This window comes from Epithele typhae (genome assembly GCF_022376455.1).
Source record: "Epithele typhae strain CBS 203.58 chromosome Unknown BXZ73scaffold_71, whole genome shotgun sequence".
Classification (NCBI taxonomy): domain Eukaryota; kingdom Fungi; phylum Basidiomycota; class Agaricomycetes; order Polyporales; family Epitheliaceae; genus Epithele; species Epithele typhae.
This window is the reverse complement of record NW_025954262.1, coordinates 114104-130280: the sequence shown is the minus strand read 5'-3', so window position 1 is coordinate 130280 and position 16177 is coordinate 114104. Positions and strand designations below refer to the sequence as shown.

The window sequence follows — 16177 nt, the reverse complement described above, 5'->3', positions numbered from 1 at the left end:
AGACTGTCGCCGGTCGGATGGCAATAGTAGCCGTCGCGCAGTCGTCGGGCACACCGATGTTCACCGCGTCCACCGTCGGTTCTCTCTTGCTGCACGCATGCGGCGTAAGCCTTCTCAACTTGGCCTGACTCTCTCCAATGCAGATCTTCCTCGCCGCTCGGTCTGGTGAGCCGGACAAAACGACATATCATGGTGCCCTTCAGATTTGGGTCAGACATTTCGGCAACTTGAAGCTTAAGCGCTTGAGCTTGAAGTTTGACTCTTGGACGTCCACGCGATGTGTGATGTGTGACGTGCACGACATATTGCGCACAAACGTACTTTCTGCCCTAATCTTTGAAACTTACGCTTCAAGAACCCGCGCTGGTCCACTGGCAAGTCGAAACTTCGCCGTGGGACCGCGAGCGCTAAACGAACTCAAACATACGCCCTTTCATCCCGTGCCGATGTCTTCGGTGTTGCCCTGCGTCTTCTTCGGGATCATCATGTCGTCGAGGAACGATGCCGCCGCGCCCAGCTGGTTCTAGACTTTGAGGTACCGCGCGATCTCCGTGATTTCCGCGACACGAGGTTCGACTCCCGCTCGCTTCCTCTTTGCCGACTTCCAACTTTCTCGCCTCACAACGCAGCACGACGCCAGCTCGCCGTTCTTGGGCGCCTTTCTCCGCTCACTTCCCCCATCCCTCGCAAGCCCATTCATCATTTTGTCGTCGTGGTATTCATCGCCGTGCGTCCTGCTTTTATGCTCCGTGTGCCGCATGCCTTGACCATAAGGCCAGGGCTAGAACTTAGTTCAGAGTTGCCGTGCTGCACAACTTCGACCTTGACCTCCCCTCTGGAGTATACGCACCTGGCAGTGGCTGTTCGCGACCTCAAGCTTAAGGCCTTTCAGACCTCAGCTCCGACTGCAAGGGACCATCTTGCCCCGCTGGGTTGGATGTCGAGTTCACCCGCTGTGGCCTCACAAGGGGACACGTGGGCGCGACGCGAACGCCCAATTACAGCTGGTAACAGATTGATCGGCTTCACACGCGGTCGGTTGCGGCGGGGCTCGAAAAACAGCGGCTGCGCGCACACACAGCGCCCAGGCGCAGCGGAGCAGATCGGAGTGGGAGTGACCCTGACCGCCTCGCGCAAGCGTCGCTTTTTTCGAGCTCCACCGCGTATGTGCGGGAAGCCGAGGTCTCTATCGATTTGTTACCAGCTGTAAACTGGATGACGTGCCGTCAGGAAATACGGAACTACGGACGCTCCGTAGTTCTCTAGACCGCTCGAAAGGGCGGTTCCGCCGAGATGCCGACGAGAAAGTGATACCCGAGGATCTCGCTGTAGCTGCTGGAATCGCCCAAAAGTCTGTGGAGGGGTCGGCACCCCGCTCGCAGAGCAAACAAGCCTCCCGAAAAGCTCCTGAAGGTCTATTACGGACGGGAGGTAGTGATGTGGACCATTGTTGGCGCTGACAAATCGACGACTGGGCCTCAATGGACCTCCATGAGGTCTGGCTAGGGTCTCCGCGCGGTGGAGGCATTCCGTTGACGCCAGAGATCCTCTCGTCGCTTAGCCTCGCTTAATGCTCTGGAATTGCATTTACAGGCCTAGTGGATGACGTTCCGTAAGGAAATACGGAACTACGGACGCTCCGTAGTTCTCTAGACCGCTCGAAAGGGCAGTTCCGCCGAGATGCCGACGAGAAAGTGATACCCGAGGATCTCACTGTGGCTGCTGGAATAACAAGCGCCCAAAAGTCTGTGGAGGGGTCGGCACCCCCCTCGCAGAGCAAACAAGCCTCCCGAAAGGCTGTAGAGGCCTCCTGAAGGCCTATTTCGGACGGGAGGTAGTGATGTGGACCATTATTGGCGCTGACAAATCGACGACTGGGCCTCAACGGACCTTCATGAGGTCTGGCTAAGGTCTCCGCGCGGTGGAGGCATTCCGTTGACGCCGGCTTGACGCCAGAGATCCCTCTCGTCGCCTAGCTTCGCTTAAAGCTCCGGAATTGCATTTACGGGTCTAGTTAGAGCGGTCTGGCTTACGGACCGTCATCCAGTAAGAGCGGTCTGGCTTACGGACCTTCATCCACTCAACCGGTGACGCAATTACAATTCAGATTTTCGTTGCCGCTTACGCCCGCGTGCAGGGTTGTAGTACTACGCCGCGTTCGGGGCTGTACGTACGCGAACGGGAATCAGAATGCGTCTGAGCTTAACTCCGTAGGCTCGGTCGACGGGGTGTCATACTTATATTGGCTCAAACGGCCGTCGCCCACACACCCTCTTCTCCCCATCACTCTTTCTCCCCAACTCCTCAATTCACCATCCTCCTCCTCCTCCTCCTCCTCCTCCATTCGCCCTTGGCATCCCTCTTTTGACGCCGTTTACGACATATTAATCTTGGGCTCAAGCCGAAGATACAACTATTGGTGGAGGCAGGGGAAGAAGAAGAAGAAGAAGAAGAAGAAGACGACGAAGACGAAGAATGCCGTCGATCGACAGCGCAAATGTGCTCGGGGTTGTCATCCCCGTGGGGAGCAGGGAGATCCCCATCTCGCAGGTGCTCGGGCCGCTACTCGTGGGCACGCTCCTCAACTGCTTTGTGTACGGAATCGTGTTCCTGCACTGGATCCAGTACGTCCTGGGTCCCGGTCGCGACCGGTGGCCGCTGAGGTACGTCGTCGTCCGCTTGTTCTTGCGTCGATGGAGGGCCGGCGAAGCGGCGGAGCGCACTGCGAGGACAGCAAGGTTTCCTTACGCCGCGCCCGCAGGCTGCTCGTCCACTGGTGCATCCTCGTCGACTCCGTCCACACCGGCGCGATGCTGTGGATGCTCTGGCAGTACTCTGTTGCCAATTTTGCGAACCCGGACTACATCTCGCTCGTCCTTTGGCCGCTCAGCGCGTGCCCGGTCTTCGCCGGTCCGTCTCCCTCCACCCTCCACCTCCCCCTCGCTCGCTCACTCGCCCCCCCGTCCTGGCACGACGAAATCAGCGCTGTGCGTACCTCCCGCGTCTCACGTTCCCACCAGCCTCGCACCGCTGACTCCGCGCGCAGCGTCTCGATGCCGATCCAGCAGCTCTTCGCGTGGCGCATCAAGCGCTTCACGCACTCACGCCTCATCCACGCGCTCATCGCCGCGCTCTCCTTCGCGGCCTTCGCGATAGGAATGACCGCCGGCGTCCTGCAGCTCCTCGAGACACAGTGCGTCGCGTCTCCCCCCGCTGCCTGCCGTCGGACGCTGACGGCCGTGGACGCCGCAGCCTGCAGAACGCGAGGACGTTCGTGCCGCACGTCGCCACCTGGCTCACGCTCGCGGCGCTGTGCGACCTCTTGTTGACGTGCGTCTGCGCGTCCGGAGTGCGTGGAGAGATGGGCTGATCGTGTGCGGACGGGCAGCGTCATCCTGTACACGCACCTGTTCAAAATCAAGACCGGCTTTCGCTGTGAGTACCTCCAGCGTGCTTCTCATCTCGCGCGAGTAAACTGAGTGCTGGCGTTGCAGCGACGAACACGGTCATCGGCCGGCTGATGCGCTCGTCGATCGAGACGACGGCGTCGAGCTTGCTGTTCATCGTGCGTCCCTGCGCCTGCTCCCTCGTGTCCCCACGCTCACCCCCCGCATTCCCAGATTCTGTACCTCGTTTTATTCGTGAGTGTTTCGGTCCCGTGGCCACTTCGTTCGAGCGCCCGAATGACCTCACACACGCGCAGTGTGTGGTCCCCAACACGACTTTCAGCGCGATCTTCGCCATGGTGCGTACACACATACCGCGAGCCTTTCGCGACCCACAGACTGATGTCCCCACAGCCCCTCGGCCGCGTGTACACCGTTTCTTTGCTTTCGGTGCGTTTTTGCTCGCCTGCCCGCCGGACGCGCACGAGCGCTCACCCCGCCTGCGCCCTCCACAGACCCTCAACTCGCGCTCGACCCTGCGCGACGAGCTCTACGGGATCAGCAGCACCGTCCGTCCTCGTTTCCCCCTTTCGCCGCGTCTCGCTGACTTCCCTTTCCCCACGCACGCACGTACGCAGGACGGCTCCGCGTACGACATCGGCACGCGCACGCTCCACTTCCCGACCGAGGTCGCGGTCGCGGTCGAGCGCCGCGTCGAGTCCGCGCAGGCGGAGGAGGTCGACTTCCGCCGGCTCCGGCACGCGGGGCGCGCGCGCAACGCGGAGCTCGTCAGGGGCGCGGGGTCGGGCGACGCGAAGGGCGGGATCGGGATCGGGATGGAGGTTGGGTCGCGCGGGTCCGCGGCGGAGGTGGAGTGGGAGGAGGACGCGAAGCTGCCGGAGCGCGCGCTGTGAGCGCGGTGTGGGCGAGCCTCGGGGGTGGTATATGGGCATCTTTTGCGCGCGTTGGGGGTGGGGGTGGGCTTGGTAGATACATGATGCGACGTTTGTTTGGCCCGGTTGCTTGCTTTGGTGTGGTATGTGTGAAGGAGGTGGTCGTGCGCGCGAGCACGCTCCGTTTGAGCGGTCCTTGCCTTCCAACGGTGGCGACGGACAAGATGAACATGGCTCGGGACGCATGGTCTGCTGGTCAGTACATATACATAACGTCTTATCGAATGCTGAGTTGACCTTCGACGCGTTCTTCTGGCACTGGATGCTGCCACGACGCCCGATCTTCCCCCATCCGATACACCACATAAGTCAGTGGAGGAGGTTGGTGAATTCAGCCACATACTCCAGCAGTGCATGACCAACGAGGGCGCCACACGCTGACCCCGCTCCAAAACTAAACACGCCTCCACTCGCAGCTCGCCCTGCTGAGCGAAAACGACCTAGCAAAATGGAGACAGCTGGAAGCCCTCTGGGATCTCGGCCAAACCAACATGTACGATCTATCGTGTTTTCTGGCGCCTTCGCCCACCGAGGTGCCAAGTTTTCGCCTGTCGAATGTTGGACCCGGGATTTTGGTGTCACACGCCACAAGAGCTGTCAAATTGATTGGAATGATAGAGTTCTTTGTTTGACGATGCACGGTAGCGAACACGGCGTCCGTTCCAGCTACGAGAGAGACAGCACAACACAACTCGGCCCCAGCTCAGGCGAGCGCCCTCTACGCCGGGGCTTCGTATGTCGGCACTACTGACGCTACGCTCGTGGCGAGACCTGACAAGTAGAGAGGGACGACTCGGACTACGCGACCACGCCGAACACCCCACGGACGATGACCCCGAGCTCGGCGCGGGACTCCCACAGCGGGAGGAAGATGCACCAGTAACCGCTCGCGGCCGCCCAGATGCTGTCTCGCGCGCGTCAGCTTCAGCAGCGGAGAAGGAACAGGGGGGAGACACCACGCACATGGTGCACGCGGTCCAGAACGCGAAGAAGGTCCGGCTGAAGACGTAGTGCGAGAAGAACATCGGCAGCGGCACTGTAAGTATTCCGTCAGCGTCCGTCCGCGCACAAGGTACGGGGGAGAGGGGAGAGGAGACGCACCGAGGACGGCGACGGCGACGGCGAGCGCGAGCGAGAACCACGCCGCGCGGCGGAAGACGGCCTCGAGCTCCGCGCGGGTGACGGGGCCGTCCACGGTCGCGAGTGTGTCCTTGTCCGCGGGCGCGGGCGCGACGGGGTGCGCCTCGACGTCCACGGGGGCCTTCTCTGGGTCTGCCTTGAGATCGAGATCACGGTCCGGGGTGGGGCTGGAGGACGCGGAGGACGAGGGCTCGTCGTAGGTCGCGATCGCGCGCGTGCCCGCGAAGTCGTAGTTGGCCGGGCCTGTGAGGGGCGTGTGAGCGCGTGTGAGGGGACGCGGGCAGGTCTGGGGACGCACGGGCGAGCGAGACGAGCACGGTGATGATCCCGGAGAAGAGCAGGCCGGTGAGGCCGCTGCAGACGGCCGAGTACGGCTGCGCGAGGTTCGGGATATTGATCTCGCCTGCGCGTCGTCGGGGTCAGCGAGAATGGAGAAGAAGGAGCGGAGCGGGAGGAGGCGGACCGTAGATCTTCCAGCAGCCGATCATCCACGCGAGCATGCCGAGGACCGCGCCGCCGATGCACCCCGCGAACACGGCCGCGCGGGTGAGCTTCGACCAGGAGACGGTGAGCGCGATCGGGATGACGGCGGGGCTGAGGACGACGCCTCTGCGATCGGATGTGGGCGTCAGAGGGGTCGACGCGGGTCGGGGGACAGGACGTACTGAACGTAGAAGAGCCAGCCGAGGTCGATGCTCGCCTTGTTCAGCTGCATGGCCGAGCGCGCGCGTGAGCAAACAGACGGAAGGAGCCTAGGGGAATGGAGAACGGGCACGCACGATCGTCGCCCAGCAGCCGGCCCAGACGGCCCAGAAGCAGATGAAGTAGTGCGACACGCGCACGATCTCCGCGCTCGTCGCCTGCGGGCGCAAGTACGTCCGGTACAAGCTGGCGACCGCGCCGTGCCGTCAGTTCTCTCCCTTCACGCGGCGCGGCAGGACGGATGCGACTCACTCGTAAGCACTAGAAGCCGTGGGGTGGTGGAGGCGAAATGATCAGTGTGCTGCCGCTGAGGCTGAAACGCCGCCCGGGAGGTGGGGGACCCACAAGAGACTGGAGACGCCGATGAGCTCGGCGCTCATTGCGGAGGTGACTGCCATGCTGCAGGTGCGTTTGAGAAATCGGATAGTGAAGAAGAGAGACGAGAGCGAGACGCACAAGACCACGAGCAGGATCGCGATGGCACCGCCCTTGCCCATCACGACGGCGGCTGCCGCGGGCGCGGCGAGGCCGGCGCTGGTCTGGGAGGCGGAGAGCGGGTTCGGGAAGGTGGGGAACTTGGGCTGGCGAGAAGAAGTGTGAGCAAATGGAGGGGTGCTGAGCAAGTGTGTGCGATGCTTACGTTGCTTACGAGGGCGCGTGCGGCCAGGCCGAGGCATGAGGCGAATGCCCATGGTACTGCGAACCATGACAGTCCACCGAGCATCTGAAGAACCAAAGTCATGCGGGGTCGTACGAGAGTCAAGTGAACGAAGCGCACGTAAGCTTTGGTCGTCGAGCGAGGAGCGCTGGCGATCGCCTGGGCGGTGTTGGTCAAAATGGATGCATGTCTGATAGTGGGTACAACTCACCCTCTGCCAATAGCCTAGGTGGAGTTAGATGAGCAGTTGAACAAGTCATAAAATATGACACAACTTACCTTGATCACAGAAAACTCCAGAGAAACCTGAGAGGCGAGCGTTAGCTTGGAGCCACACGGTTTCACCGTGCGGACTGTACCTGAGAGGATCGTAGCCGCACCGAAGACGAGGCCCTGGTTCGACTTCATCGTGACGTAGCTCCCATCTTGGTTCCCCACCACGGGCGTATCTTTCCCCGCTTGTACGAGCAGATCGTACAGAGCGCCGACGCTCCCGACTTCTTTCGACGCTCCGCTGGGCGCGCATTCAATCGTCAGCGGCCTTGGCGCACGAGGCGAGGAACGGTCAGGGACGTACTACACCTCGCCGAAGAATATGTAGATGATGACGAAGAGGATGAGGGTGTGTGCGTAGTCGCAGATGAACGTCGCGCGGAGGCCACCGAAGACGACGTAGACGGCGATGCCGATCGGGAGGAGGAAGCACGCGGCGATGATGTTCATCCCCGTCAGCGCGTTCACGGTGGCTGCGCCGCCCACTAATGAGGAATGATCAGCTATCAGACAAGAAAGAGCGAAAGCGGGAGGGTTTACGTAGGAGACCCCCGCAGACAATCAGGATGCAGAGGAAGGCGTAGAACGTGAATAACAAGTGTGCCCCGGTTCCGAAGCGTGCCTTCACGATCTGGAAAAGACGGGTGCGTTAGAGTGAACGGAGCCGAAAAGCCATTGACGCTTCTTACCTCGAGGAAAGTGTGCGCGCCGTTGGCATTCATCTTGACTTTTGCGGCGACCATGGCGAAGAAGCCCAGCTGAATCGTTCCTCCGACTCCGTACCACCTGGAGGTAGCGGACGGAGTTCAGGTAAGTTGCAAGATTTCTCAACGAGTGGGCTCACCATGGACCGCTGACGCCTGAATGTGCGAAACAGGTCAGAGTAGATCCTGGTGGAGGCGGGCGAACTGACCGAAGGTGTACGCTGCTGTGCTAGATTGAAGTAGAGTCGCGCTCCACGTCCATGCGCTCACACTGAAACCTTCTCAGCTGGTAGCCGTTTCAGCGCGATTCCTCAACTTACATGCCGCAGCACACTAGCCCTGGCTGTGGAGGTGTGAGCTTACGTTTCGAATTAAATTGTGGTGCGACGCGCACCTTGACGCTTCGCGACGCGCTCTGCGCACAGCAAACAAGTGAGCACCACAGAAGAAGAAGAAGACGGGTTCCTTCTCACCGTAAACTCCTCGGATGATCTTGGGGAGAAGTTTGAGAACTTGGCTTGCAGGGTTGTGAGAACGAGCATAAGCGCCGCAAAGAAGAACCCGACGCCTTGGAAGCAGTGAGTTCTCGCGCGTCACTTATCGCAAGAAGCTCCGAGAGGCGTACCGACAACGACGCCATAGCCAACTCCCTCGTCTAAAACCCTCGGAGTTAGCCCACATGCTTGAGAGAAACGATGTACAACGCACTTAGCAGCGGTCTGAACTCAGATTCACCGGTCGCAGCCATGGTAAAAGCGCACAGGAGAGGAGGCGAGTCGTGCAGCGCATCTTATATGGCGTTCTTATCTTAGACGGGAGTGAGTTTTGCCCTCTGGTCTCGGCATTGGCCCCGATAAGGCTTCGAAGGCACGCGTGAAACAGAAGCCCATTTCCCGCACCGGAGAGCCGCTCGGAAGGACGTGGGAGATACCGTGGCAAGGATATATTAATGTCGCTGTTGTTTCCTGCTTCAGCCTGGAAACGATGTACTTTGAACATGTCGCTCTTCACAGGAATGGCCTGCGAAAGTGGTCATCAGCGCGCAGCGCTACAGGTTAAGTGGCTGGCACGTACTTCTCATCCTCGTTGGCAGTAGCATATAATTGGAGTCTCTGAACGGCTGTCGAGTAAATGCAGGTCTGAGGTCCATGCTAGTGAGCGACGAGGAGAGCAAAGACGTCTGATGGAACGCGCTTACACGGAAGAGCCTGGGAACTCTCGGCATACGCCGGTCGGAGAATATCCGAGTCATGCTCGCTCGAGCGCGACGAGTGCGGTCTGCTCTCCCCATCTCCACTGACGACTATGCATCTTGCGCGCAGCCCGCTTTTCGTTCGACGGCTCGCCTCCAGAACATGGTTGATGCATGGACCGTCAGAATCTGCAGAAGAGGTGCCCCGTCAAGTATGTGCATCGAGATAAGCTGTTGAGGTGATTACAGATGTCTCAGTGGTATCGGTTTCTTGATCACTGGCTGACCATGATCGCGTATCTTCGGGATGTGCGGCGGCCTGTGCAAATTTCAGGTGAACAGCAGAGCATGATACTTGTCCCGCAATCATCCTGAGCCAAGTTAGCAAAGATGCTGGAGGTGGTGCGCAGCAACCATTGTATGGGAAGTGCACGTAGCGTGTCAGCCCCATGGCGAGCAGCGTACGAGAAGTATTTCTGGGATGGATATGGATGGGTGGTACGTGCGCTCCGACTTGCCTTGTTTTCCTGCGTATATGCGCCCCTCAACCAATGTCGCGCACGGTGTGGACGACGGGCCCCGCTGGTCGACCTTCAGAGCCCTGGCGAGAGCTTTGAAAGCCGTCGGGCGGGGGGCAGTGTGGTCGATGTCGATTCCCCGATCTGTCTGGGGACCATCCTGCTCCATTGACGCCCTGATCATCGATGGGGAAGTCGTATAGGAACTGTGGGCGTACCGGAGCGCAACCACACAGTTCTCCGGATCCAGCGATCGAGCCCCGCATGCGACACGCCTACCGTCCCATTGACAGAGTCGCTCCTCTCGCGCTCAAAAGCCCCAAACGCCAGGTTATTCCCAAAAGACTTGAAAAGCCTCCGGATGGTGGCGATATGCGCAGGGTATGCGGCACTTGTGCCCTACTAGCGCATGTCCAGCCTCCCAGCGCGTTCCTATCCAGGCTGTGCTCTCCAATCATGCGGCTTCTGTCCGGCCTTCTTCGGGCCCAGCTCCTTCCTGCGACAGTGTTAGTGTTTGTGGGCGGCGTATCAAACCTAGCGCGCGGTCATGCGCGACGTTTTCCACCGCGAGGGGGCAGCCCTCCTGCCTCGCTCACAGCGCCTGGCCTATAAGCGCCTGACCGAAGGTTTGGGCTTCTGCCTGGGCGTCGCGCGCACCAGATCCACCGCTGCTCGCCATTGGCATATATACGCCCTGTGTCCGCTTATCCGCCGCCTCTCGGTGCAACGCCACGCCACGCCCCCCTCCCTCCCACAGTTATGTCGGACGGCGACTCCCACTTGAACGCCTTCGGGGTGAGCACTTTACCTTCATCCCTTCTGTCGCTTTCCCCTCACTCCCACTGACGGCACTCAGGGCTTCACAGGACCCGCGTCGAATAAGTTCTACATCGCAGCGCTTATCGTTGAGATTGTCTTCTTCGGCGCAAACATCGTCACCTTCAGCTATGGCACGTACATCATGGTCTGGCTCACCCACCCCCAGAAGAGGCGGACGACGGGGAACGTGATTCTGCTCGTCTCGAACACGTTGATGTTCCTCCTATCCTCCGTGGTACGTCACTCGTTCTTTCTTCCTCCGGTGGCTCGACCTGATCGTGGGTGATGGCATAGCACGTCATCCTCGATGTCTTCGTCGCTCACGAGGGCTGGGGTAATGTGCCGATCTCTATTGATCAAGCGAAGTTCATGCTCTACGTATCACAGACGATACTCGGAGACGGGTTCATGGTGCGTCCACTGTTCGTTCCCGCTTGGGCGCCACAAACAGGCCATCGCTGCAGGTCTACCGTCTGTTCCGAGTCTTCAATCGCAGCTGGACAGCAATCATGGTTCCCTCGATGCTCATTGCTGCAGATGCAGGTGCGTCTCCGTCTTTCTCGCATATGGACTGCAATCGAACTCGAGCTCTTGTTTAGTGATCGGATATTCATCCACCTTCCTGGGCGTGACGGGCTACTACATGTCTGTCGCGTTCTACTCCCTGTCGATCTTCATCAACGTCATCTGCACCGGTATGTCCGTTTTCCTTTCACCTCCACAACCCCACGAAGCCTTCCTCTGCGGTTCTGCCCTCCACCTCGCCGCATCACTTACCCCGTGCGCCCACAGTAATGATCGTTTGGCGCGTGTTCTACCTCAGCCGCGAGTTCCGGCACGTCTCACCCCGGAAGGAGACCCGCAAGATTTGGCGGGTGATCGAGGCCACGGTACAGTCGACCGCGATCTACGCCGCCGCGGGCGTGTCGCTCGTGATCACGTTCGCGAACTCGGCCGCGATCGGCTACCCGACGTGCTTGAACCTCTTCCCTGCGCTCATCGTGAGTCCCTCTCGCCCTTTCTTTCCCTGCCCTCGCGCGCGCGTACCCCGCCGCGACCCACTCCCACCCGGACGTCACGCTGACCCCGCGCGTGCGCGCACACACAGGGCCTCGTCTTCTCCTTCACCGCCATCCGCGTCGCGCACGGCAGCACCGGCGACCCCCGCCCGGACTCGCACGCGCACAGCGCCTCCTCCGCCTCCGGCCGCGCGACCTTTGGCTCCACCGCGCCCCTGCGCATCTCCCGCCACACCCACGCGCACACCGACACCACCCTCTTCTCCGATGCGGACCTGGAAAAGGAGAAGGTCGACTACGCGACCCCGAGCGCGACCCCGCGCGAGGCCACCTTCCGGCTCCCGGCGCGCCCGTTTACGGCGGGCCACGCGCGCGCGACGAGCGACGCGACGGTGTCGACGATCGATCCGTACGCGGACGCGCGGCCCGGAGAGGTTCTAGAGATTTCGCAGGCGGAGGATTCGGAAGCGGAGGCGGATGGAACGGGGAGGGGATTGGGGAGGGGGTTCGGGAGCGCGCGGATCGCACTGCCCGCGCTGGAGATGGACGCGCGCGCGGAGGCGGAGCGCGCGGCGGCGCGGGTGCATGTGGGCGGGGACGTCGAGCGGGGCGTGGCGCTCTAGGCGCGCGGAGGCGTTGGCTTCGGTTTCGGTGAGTGCTACTGCCACTACTCTGCGTCCGGGTGTATGCGCGATGCGCTGACTGCAGTTTCCGTTCGCGCTGGCGTCTAGTTGGCCTTGTCGGTGGCACTCACGTGGTGGGCATCACTTCGGACGTATGCATGATTTCATTTCTCTTCTTTCGTCATCTTCTATGCCCTTCAGTGTCCCTTTCCCTCCCCATCTTCGTCCCATTCCCCATTTTACCTTACACCACACGCTTCGTCTCGCCCAGCGATCGACATTCAGCGCGTATCTATAGTTTTCCTCCCTACGATGTAACCTTACCAGCCCGCACCACAATGTGTACACTAGCCCTGCAGGTCCCCCAGCCGTTCTATCAGTCGGCGCACCACGACGGCGTTCTTCGCCGCGACTTCGCTGTCCCCCTGCATCCGAAACTTCGTAGGTACAGGTACAGCCACGGAAGATCGCGCGCGCCGGCTCCGGCCCAAGAGCCCTCCGCTCAACGCCCGCGAAACAGGGCGAACGCGTGAGCGCCGTCCTTCTAGCGCAAGTACTTGTCTTCGAAAGGTTCTTGATGCCGGTGCCCGACGTCGACGGTGATGGGAGGGCCTGCTGAGCCCCCGGGCCCCAGCCTGCAGTCGTGCGGAGACGGTTCGTGTTCGAGCTCGCCGCTGTGGACCGCGGTCGTGTGTGGGCTGTGGCCACTGGCAGACGTACGTGCTGCGCGTGCGCGATTTTGATGTGTGGACATGTGGCATGAGGGCGATCGCGAGAGCGGGGGCCGCCTGCGCAACGTGGGGAGATGGCGCGGTGTGGACCGTGTTTGGAAGCAAGGTTTGGGTACCGTCGCGGGCCCGGTGCGGACGTAATGACCAGAGCGCCGCCCAGACCACGCCCGTCTCCCACCTGCCACTCTGGAGGCTAGAAGCAGGCCTCAGGGTGATGTCACAGCTTGGAGTGCGCATGGCCGAGAAGTAGCATGCGATGCTCTGCGCGTGCCGTGCACGGCGTCACGGGGAGATAAGTACTGTACAGGAAGAAGCTCGTGGTCAGACAAGCGTACGCCGTCGGCGGCCGGGAAAAGGGACGGTCAAAACACAGGATGCCGTACATACAGAGACCGATAGTCCGCCGTCGAACCACCACCGCCCACGCCGCCTTATCGTACAAAGTCCTCGCGCTTTCACGCCGAGACGATGTTCACCGCGCTCATGTGCGCGATCAGCCCCCGCACCGCGTCCGAGCGCGGCCGGAACGCGCACGTGAAGTCCTTCGGGTGGCTGCAACGCAACGGCGCGTCAGCCCCCAGGCTCGTCAGCCGCCCTGAGCACGATCACAACGACGCACCTGACGAACCCCGAGACGAACTCCGCGCGGGGCACGACGTCCGCGCCCCGCGCGTCCTTCGCGTACGCGACGTCCATCGTCGCGACGACGTTCGCCGCCGCGAGCCACAGCGACGCGTCCGCGAACGCCTTGCCCGGGCAGACCCTGTCCATCCAGCAGCGGTAGCGTGAGCGTCTGACGTCCGATAGGGGAACGCGGGAGAAGGCTCCCCGACCCCTCAGACAGACCGGAGACACGCACCGCCTGCCGAAGCCGAAGACGACGTCGCGCGGGTCGTCGGTCCGCGCGGCGTCTGCCGCGGAGGCGCGCGCGAACCGGTCCGGGTCGAACCGGGCCGGGTCGGGGTACACCGCGGGGTCGTGCGTCATCCACCTGCGCGGTCGGGAGGTGCCGTTGGATGAGCGGGGAGTGGGGTGAGAACGTTGGGAGGGAGGGAGAGAGGGAGAGGAAGGGACGCACCACACGTTCGGGACCACCATCGTGCCGCTCGGGATGGCGTACCCGCGGTAGTCGTCCGGCGCGTTCGTCGCGTGCGGGACGCCTGTGCCCGGCGTGGGACCGTCAGTGCTCGTTCGTCGTCAACCACCCGGGGGAGGCACGAGGGCCCAGACAGCCGACGCTAGCACGCACCTAGGGGCACGGGGGCATTCCACCTGTCAACGCCGAGGTGTGCGCTGGTCAGCGCCGACCCGACGAGGCGGTACAAGGAGGCGCGAGTGACGGACCTGAGCACCTCCATGATCACAGACTCGAGGTAGGGAAGCTGTTCCCGATCCTCGAAATCGGGAAGGCGCCCCGCGCCGACGACGCGGTCGATCTCCGCCTGCGTCTTCTTGTACACGTCCTGGTGGAGGACCATCGCGAGCATGAACGTCCGCATTGCGGTGGTCGTCTGTGCGGGAATAGAGCGGGTGAGTATGCCACCATCCGTGATCAGGGAGAGCGCCAGCGCGTACTGTGTCAGAGCCGGCTGGAGTTCATGGTCAGTGAGTGGTTGTCCGTTACAAAGCGGGAAGGTAGGACGCACCAGCGTAGATAACCCCTGCGGCGCCCTTGATGTCCTCCTCGTGCTCGGGAGTAAGGATGCCTTGCGCGGCCGCTTCTTCCAGGAGCGAGGCGGTGAAGGAGGGCTTCGCTGTTCCCTCTTTCTGCGCGTATGCGTCAGCTCGTAGTGCGAAAGACGTAGGCTGTGGGCTGAACAAACCATGGCCTCTTGCACCATTGCGAAGGGGACGTCGAGCATCCTCCTGATGAAGACCTTCGCGCGGGCGGCGTGATGCTTGAACCCGGAGCCGGGCATCCACATCGGTAGGTATCTCACTGGGCCCGCGGGTTTCTCAGCGTCACATCGAAGCTGACAGAGTCGCGGGGAAGACGCACGGATTGGGAAGAAGTCGACTATCATCGACCCAGGGCTTCCGGCCATGATCGTCTCCACAGTCGCCCTCTCGGCGATGACGACGAGCTCGTCGCCGAGGGAGTGGACGCGCATACCATACGATATCTCCAAGACCATTGCGGCGGCCCACCTGGTAGAGAGTTAGCGAGTGATATGCACGGTGCGGGGTAATGCGTACCGCTTGACGTGATCCATAAAAAGCTCCGGACTCTCACACAGGCCCAGCAGAAGGGTGTAGGTCTCGCGCCGTTGAATCGGTTGGTAGCTCGCGAGGGCCTCCTTCGACACGAACGCGTCCTGCAGCCACTTGCGGTGCTTGCGGAACGAGTCGCCGTAGTGGAGGTTGTTGAGCACCTTTTCCCAGCCCAGCCTGGTACGTGCCCAGCTCAGTATATGGGTCGACGCAGAGGACCAGAGAGTGCGTACAGCTCCTTGAGCAGTATGAACGGCGGCCTGTCCGAGTACCTGGCGCTCCGCTTCTCCATCAGATCAATCGCGACCGCCTTCGAATTGACGATGAGCGTCGGGGTGCGGAAGAACCTCGCCCAGACGAGGTCCCCTGCGCGTTCGGAAAACCGGGTGAGCGCCGTGCCCGATCAGAGGCGATTCGAGGCGACGCACCGTAGTCTCGCCCCCACTCTGCCATCTTGTGCCACTGGTAGTCTACTGGGAGCTGGTGGACGTTGCCCAGAAGCGGCAGGCCCGCCGGCCCAGGTGGACGCCGTTCGCTGGCGCTCCTGAGGTATCGGAGGCCTGAAGCCACCGTCACGAGCGCCAGCACGACGAGCAGCCCGGCGGGCGCCGTGGACAGCGTTGGAGTTGAGTCCAACGACGTCGCAGATGCATTTGACATCTTGATCCTGGAAAGCGTCGATTTGGGTGTTGCGGGGAGAGTCTGGTGGGGTGGTTGGGGGGTGAGAGTGAACTCGCGAGGAGGCGTGGGTTTCGCATAAGTACGTTTGCGGGCCTCGAAGCGGAATTTCCGCCATGGGAGTAGGGCGCGAAGACAGGGCGGGGCGCGCACACATTCGTCCGGGGAAAATCAGCTCTGCAGCCTGCCGTGTTGTCGCTCCGCCCCCGCGGGACTTGAATCTGACGCGTGCCGGAGCGCAAGCGCTTCCTGCTGTTCCAGCGGCGCGTAGCCGGCGTACGGAGGTCGGGGCGGAGCGTAAAAAGAACACGGAGACGAAGCCCTGTGCGTACCCTCGATTTAGGGTCGGCGGGCGCAATATGGCGCTTGCGGCGGCGGAGAGGGGACTTGGGCCTTCGGGCGGCGCCCCAACTTAGTAAGAAGGATCCACGTGTGACGGCGGATCTTCCCTGGGGCCGGGCTTTGTGTCGTATCGCGATGGGTGGCAGTAAGGCCGGTCGATGGTGCGGCTGGAACTCCTTTCCCGGGTAACCGAACCGTGGCCGAGCGCACTGGGAGCGCACCCAGGTG

General features: G+C 61.7%; 4 protein-coding genes across 4 annotated transcripts; 2 read left to right on the top strand and 2 right to left on the bottom strand.

Moving 5' to 3' along the window:
* Positions 1–2475: 2475 nt before the first annotated feature.
* On the top strand, positions 2476–4300 carry BXZ73DRAFT_105794 (uncharacterized protein; the record flags this gene model as incomplete). The annotated part of the gene is made up of 11 exons (XM_048016389.1): positions 2476–2663; positions 2762–2987; positions 3021–3193; positions 3253–3330; positions 3389–3435; positions 3495–3565; positions 3621–3641; positions 3704–3745; positions 3801–3836; positions 3902–3955; positions 4025–4300. 11 exons carry the CDS (start codon positions 2476–2478, stop codon positions 4298–4300), a joined length of 1212 nt encoding a protein of 403 aa, XP_047873368.1.
* An 837-nt stretch (positions 4301–5137) lies between these two features.
* Positions 5138–8564, bottom strand: BXZ73DRAFT_105793 (Na+/solute symporter; the record flags this gene model as incomplete). Its single annotated transcript, XM_048016388.1, has 25 exons — positions 5138–5243; positions 5303–5375; positions 5441–5722; positions 5778–5882; positions 5943–6088; positions 6145–6188; positions 6259–6367; positions 6434–6442; positions 6527–6580; positions 6638–6762; positions 6822–6905; positions 6960–6998; positions 7051–7064; positions 7119–7145; positions 7199–7353; positions 7417–7597; positions 7653–7743; positions 7802–7898; positions 7957–7972; positions 8026–8087; positions 8137–8159; positions 8211–8231; positions 8290–8384; positions 8442–8471; positions 8525–8564. The coding sequence occupies 25 exons, from the start codon at positions 8562–8564 to the stop codon at positions 5138–5140; spliced, it is 2028 nt and encodes a 675-aa protein (XP_047873367.1).
* A 1821-nt stretch (positions 8565–10385) lies between these two features.
* Positions 10386–11570, top strand: BXZ73DRAFT_36727 (uncharacterized protein; the record flags this gene model as incomplete). The annotated part of the gene is made up of 6 exons (XM_048017890.1): positions 10386–10580; positions 10640–10756; positions 10810–10888; positions 10945–10990; positions 11169–11346; positions 11454–11570. Coding segments are annotated over 6 exons (732 nt in total), but the record flags the coding sequence as incomplete, so codon positions are not given.
* Positions 11571–13173: 1603 nt separating this feature from the next.
* On the bottom strand, positions 13174–15589 carry BXZ73DRAFT_53684 (cytochrome P450; the record flags this gene model as incomplete). Its single annotated transcript, XM_048021051.1, has 13 exons — positions 13174–13270; positions 13338–13481; positions 13578–13709; positions 13797–13878; positions 13968–13990; positions 14063–14229; positions 14294–14307; positions 14365–14485; positions 14542–14657; positions 14718–14866; positions 14915–15106; positions 15163–15295; positions 15358–15589. 13 exons carry the CDS (start codon positions 15587–15589, stop codon positions 13174–13176), a joined length of 1602 nt encoding a protein of 533 aa, XP_047873365.1.
* Between the last annotated feature and the right edge of the window lie 588 nt (positions 15590–16177).